General features: G+C 37.5%; 1 protein-coding gene across 1 annotated transcript; it reads right to left on the bottom strand.

Moving 5' to 3' along the window:
- Window positions 1-3,272: 3,272 nt before the first annotated feature.
- Window positions 3,273-5,977, bottom strand: LOC141717196 (exocyst complex component EXO70I-like). The gene is made up of 2 exons (XM_074519295.1): window positions 4,980-5,977; window positions 3,273-4,615 (listed from the first exon to the last, which is right to left on the bottom strand). Exons 1-2 carry the CDS (start codon window positions 5,778-5,780, stop codon window positions 3,281-3,283), a joined length of 2,136 nt encoding a protein of 711 aa, XP_074375396.1. The 5' UTR covers window positions 5,781-5,977; the 3' UTR covers window positions 3,273-3,280.
- Between the last annotated feature and the right edge of the window lie 23 nt (window positions 5,978-6,000).

Raw genomic sequence — 6,000 nt, 5'->3', positions numbered from 1 at the left:
TTAAGTACTTGCGAAGGACTAAGGATATTTTTCTTATTTTTGGTGGTGAATCTGAGTTGAAAATAGAGGGTTATACTGACTCTAGTTTTTAATCAGAAAGTGATGATAGCAAATCCATGTCAGGGTACGTGTTTACTCTGAATGGTGGTGCGATTAGTTGGAAGAGTTCCAAATAGTCTACAACGGCTGACTCCACAGCGGAAGCAGAATATATAGCTGCAAGTGAGACTGCAAAAGAAGCCGTTTTGGATGAGGAAATTTGTTTCTGAGTTGGGAGTTGTTCCTAGCATTGAGGAGCCTATTGTGTTGTATTGTGATAACAACGCAGCAATAGCACAAGCTAAGGAACCAAGATCTCATAAGAATTCCAAGCATGTCATGCGGCGCTTTCATCTGATTAGGGAGATTTTTGAAAGAGGAGATGTCAACGTCAAGAGAGTTGACACACATAACAACATAGCAGACCCTTTAACAAAGCCACTTTCTCAAAGTCACTTTGATCGTCATAAAGACAAGATGGGTATTAGATACTAGAGTGATTGGCTTTAGTACAAGTGGGAGATTGAAAGAGATGTGTCATAAGTCCAATCATGTATGATGATTTAGGAATAACTTTTATGTAATCTGTTTTGATTTCATTGATATTAATAAAAGACTTGTTTTGGTTTTATTGCGGGCTTTATCTATTTAAGTGTTTAAATAAGATATACCATAGTTTAGAGTAAAGCTTTTTATGGATTATGATGAGATCATAATAATGAGACCTAAAGGATGATAACTCTGAACTTAAATAATTTCTAGTCGTAGGATCACTAACTGGTAATTAGTAATCCGCAAAGATCGGTACATACTATGCTTGCTTCATTATGAAGGATGTTTGTTCTCATAGACATTTGTGTGGTGACACTATAGCTAGTATGTAGGTGCTTATTATAGAATAAGTTTACTGAACATGACTCACACAGCTGAACAACTGATGGAGTTCACTCACGTGTCAGCAGATGTTCACATAGTGATAGTTGTACAAGTATCCTTAGACTTGAGGTCATCATAGTCATCTTGTGTACACTGAACTATACTTTGGTTTAGTTCTTAGTCTCCAGGGACAATAATAAGGGCTCTACTGGATGTAGAAATTTGTACACAAAGATAGTGTATGATCAATAGATTCTTGGTATTCTAAGCAGTGAATTCGTATTATCCGGATAGTCGCGATATGCTGAGAAGTATCCCTCACGATATAGAATAAACATGATTAATTTATTAATTAATCATATTTAATAAATTAGAGAATTTATATAAATAATGATAAAATAGTTTTATTATTATTTATTTCTACTACCGGCTTAATATTGAGCCTACAGGGTCACACCATAAAAGAGAATGATTTAATGGTGGAGGAATTAATTAATAATGGCTGGTAATTATTTATTTGTGAAATAAATAATTAATTAGTAAATTTAATAATTGATTAAATGAGATTTAATTAATTATAAATTAATTAAGAAAATTTTTAATATTATTAATTAAGAATTTAATTTTGGAAATTAAATCAAGTGAGAGAATTATTTTTGTAAAGTGTTTAGAAAAGGGATTAATGATTAAAAGGTGTTTTAATTATTAGTTAATTGGTTAATAAGAATAATCAATTAAAGGGTTAATAATAATAATATTTTATGGGAAAATTTTCAGCTGAAAATTTTGCCTATAAATATACTATTATAAACCCTATTTGTCTTAACCCAAATAAAAAACCCTAATTCTAAAGTAGAAAAGAGAGGGAGGCAACTAATTCTCTCAACCTCTTCCTCCCTCCATTATTTTGATCTGTTGGTGGATACCGGTGGAGTGCTTCACACTTGAGGAGCAGCTGCTAGGGATCTCCGTTCATCGTTCTTGGATCGCTATTAAAGGTTAGTAATTGATCCCTCGATTTATTCACGATTTGTATGCGTTTATATGGATTTTATATCAAGAAAATGTTTTACCATGCTTCTGTGATGTATAAAATCCTACAGCTTACGACGACTATTGACGATGAGAAGTTATGACGACGATTGGTGAAGTTGTGTATGAAAGTTTACGATGACTATTACGACGGAAGATTACGATGACCATAGTGGAGGAAGTGCGCGACGATCACTACGATGACGATACCATGATGGTCGATATAGTAGAAGACGATGACGAATAACAAGTATTGATGAAGCGTCTATAAAGGATGATTTTAATCCAAGGAAGAAAAAATGAAACGATCAAGAAACGAAGAACGACCCGGGCTCTGGGAAAATTCCCCGGACTCTCATAGGAGGCGCCCCGTGCTATATGGCCGCACGGGGTGGCCGCTCCACAATAAAATTGAGATGAGAAGGAAGAATTAACGAGGAGGTTTCTCCCACAACTAAACTTGGAAGTGAACAAAGCACAAGAATCACACAAGATAGGAAGAAGAGCCCCCGAGGACCTCTTCATGTTTAGGGCGCGCCCTAGGCATTGGAGAGGACTCTGGAGGACTCCAATCCTTCACAGGGCTACCCGTCAAGAAAAAGTGTCCTCCAGGAGCCCGTCGTCCCAGAAAACATGTCGAAGACGTCGTTCGGTAGTTTTGCAGGTTATACTTGTAGGGGAACGGTCGTAAACATATACAGTGTGCTTTGGGAGCCCTGTCTCCGTATTCGGCGGGTTATCCTCGACGGGAGACACTAAGGTTATCTCGCACTTTGCACTTCTACGCTTGGGATCACTTGTCCTGTAGTCTGGTGGGTTATCCTCATCGGGGGTAAGGATGCGCTTTGACATTTGCGGTAAGTCATGGTTATACCCGCGGTTACGATCGACAAAAGTAGAGGTAGCGGATGGGGATATCCATCGGCCGAGGAGTTTCCTTTTCCGTGAAGTCCTGAAGTCGTAATCGAGTTTTGGGCCTTTGTGACTAGGCCACATCGTCGGGCACTCCTAAAGCAAATCAATGTTCGAGTTATAATAGAAAGTTGGTTCAACAACTTCTATAGGGCCACGGAATGAGAAGCCAAGTCCATGGGCGACAGATCTTGATTGTTGAACCTCAAATCTTCGTTAACCAAATTACTCTTGTTAAAAATTTGTACAAGGGTGAAAGTTCTCACGGCAAGTAGACACAAGCTTTTGAATATATAAATTTTTGCAATTAAACAAAAAAACTAGATTTTATATTATCCCAAATTAAGGAACATACAAGTACCTATGACTGCAACCTGCTCAACTGTTTATTGTACATTGATCTCATTAGCAGTCATAATTTTCATGCTTCACTTGCACTTGATTTTGTTCTCCTGAAGTTCGTTTTCTCTGCATTCCGATCACTCGATATGGACACCGAGCTCCTTCCCTGCATCACTCTATCTCGCCTTCGGTTGCTTCCAGCTGGTTTTCCACCACCAAAAATCTTAAGCAAGAGACCTTGCATTGATTCTGGAGACAAATAAGACTCAACTTGTAGAACTGATGAATAAGTATTCAAGAACTCGGTATATGCTGGCACAACAAGCTTAATTGTAGCCTCTTTCATTTGTTCTCTCAAATCTTCGTCTGGTATATTATAAGTACTTCTATGCCTTAGTGTAATTTCATCGAAGCTCTTTAAGAATGCATCCATTTTTCCTCTTACTAAAGGCCCTATTCCTTCTTTGTTGAGTCTACCGATCTCTTCTTTGTCAAGCAATCTTACTAAACTTCCCCAAGCTTGCTTTTGATACAAGTAAGCAGATTCTTCTGCAACCATTTTGTACCTCTTTTTCATGTACTGTTCACCTAGTAGATTACCTAGTTCTGTATTTCTAGTCCTCATGTAGATGTACCAATACGTGTTCATTGCGAAGATATGAGGCAAAATTTTATCCTTGTAACGTCCTCTTTTGGCCTCAATGTTGCGTTGTAGAGCTTCGACAATGTTGTAGATGGCATTTTTGAGTAAACTTTCATCTGTTTCAGGTTTTGACAGGACCCCAGCTTTCCAAATTTGTTCAGTTCTCAGAGCTTGTGCCATAGGTGAACTATAAGCATCAGTAGCTAGATATTTGAGGTAATTGATGGCGTAACGAACAATTTTTGAGACTGTACCATCTTGTGGAGGAGGCAAGCCATCTTGATTGCTTTCAATTTGAAGTCCAAATTCCCAGAAAACTTTGGTTGATGCATGAACAATGAGCTTCTCAAGCTCTCTAAATCTCGAAAAAATATCAGCTCCAGCTTCACCTTCAAAGATCTCAGAAAATTCGGGTTTTAGTTTCTCTAGTGAATCAAACATGTCTAAAAGCTTAAAGAGCTTTTGAGGCTCTTTGTTGCTTCTTGCAACACCTTCACCAAACCTGAAGAATACCGCCATGATTTTATCAGCAATTTTTACAAAGCATTCAGGCCAAATTAGTCCATCCATGATGTTGACTAAAACTTGGTTGCACAGCTTCTTTTCGGATACAAAAACAGTTTTAACCGCAAGCTCAAAGTGTTGGATCCAAAGAGAAATTGAAGTTTCTAAACTTCCCCATTCCATGACATCAATTTCTTCTGGATCATAAGTTCTGAGGTAATCAGGGTTCAGTCTCATTAAAGCTTTTGCTGCTCTTCTATACCTCACCTGTTAATTGTTTATAAACATCAGCTCTATAGTGCAAAGTTCAAAGTAACAATCTTTATGAAATAAATCTAATTGCTTTTCATATGAATACAGGTCATACTTGTGACAGGCACAAGCTACTATGTACTCTGAAGTCGAAATCCTAACATTGTTTAAACACACAAATGTCCTATTTGGTTACCTAAAGACATTAATATTGCTCTGGTGTTTAAAGTATGTTCTGTATCGCCTTGTTCCCATACTAGAAGATCAATTAAAAGATTTATTTTAACTGGTTTCAGAAGGTTCTTTCTGCATAAATTTAAATAGACATGATCATTTTCACAGCTTACCAATTATATAAATGAAGATGATGAAGAAGTACCTTCACAAAGATATCGATACATATGTCCAGGCAATCATTTGCAGCAAGAGTCTCCGATATTCTTCTAAGAACTTCAATCTCCTCTTCAGTACCCAAATCCAAAGGCGCCCCCACCTCAACCACTGAATCATCATCACTACCACCATTTGCCACCTCCCCGATATTCGGATGCTTCAACAGCTGCAAACTGTACTCGTACTCATCTTGCAAACTCAATAATGCCTCATCAAGCAATCCATCAAACTTCATAGCATCCACTTCAGTCTCATACAGAACTTTGAGAGTAATCAAAGTCTCTTTAAGCCTATGAGTACGATATTGATCAGTTGCTTTAGTCCTACTCAAAAACTCTACCACTTCTTGCAACCTCTGAATTGCTGGCTCCCCTTCTTGACTAATCATATTAATAGCCACATTAAGATCATCAACACACTCAACAAACTGAAGAAGCAACTTGACACGCTTTTCAGGAATTTTATTCTCAGCTAACTTGGAAGAAAGCTCAATCAGCTTGCTCTGCAGTGACTCAAAGACTTTAAAACTTTCAAGCAAAGCCAGAGCAGGAGAGACAGCACGATTAATCCGCGAATCAAGTGCCTTGGTAGCAATAGACAATGTTTGCAAAGGAGCAACTCTTCTTGATGCAACTGTCAATGTTTCTTTAATTGTACAGAACTTTTCATCTATTTTCGTGAGGCTTGTTTCCATGTTAGACGAAGCATGGAGAAGATTTTTAAGATCAGAACATGCAGACTCGAGTTTCGCAAGAGTTGGATCATCTTCATTGGAGTTGATGGACATTTTTCTTGATTACAAAACAAGTGTTATTGCTTTTGAAGAATGCAAGTATTGGTAGAGTTTCCTAAATTTGCATAGAGATTAGTTAATATAATGGTAAAAAGGCAGCAAGAAGAGAATAAAACAGAAGGGTATATGACAAATGTAAAAGGTTCGATTGAAACAATGACAAAACGGCAACTACAAGTGGAAACAAAGAGATGAACTCAAACGGAGATTTCTA

This window comes from Apium graveolens, chromosome 4, assembly GCF_009905375.1.
Source record: "Apium graveolens cultivar Ventura chromosome 4, ASM990537v1, whole genome shotgun sequence".
NCBI classification, from domain to species: domain Eukaryota; kingdom Viridiplantae; phylum Streptophyta; class Magnoliopsida; order Apiales; family Apiaceae; genus Apium; species Apium graveolens.
Note: the sequence above shows the minus strand (reverse complement) of the source record. Positions and strands in the feature narration are given on the sequence as shown.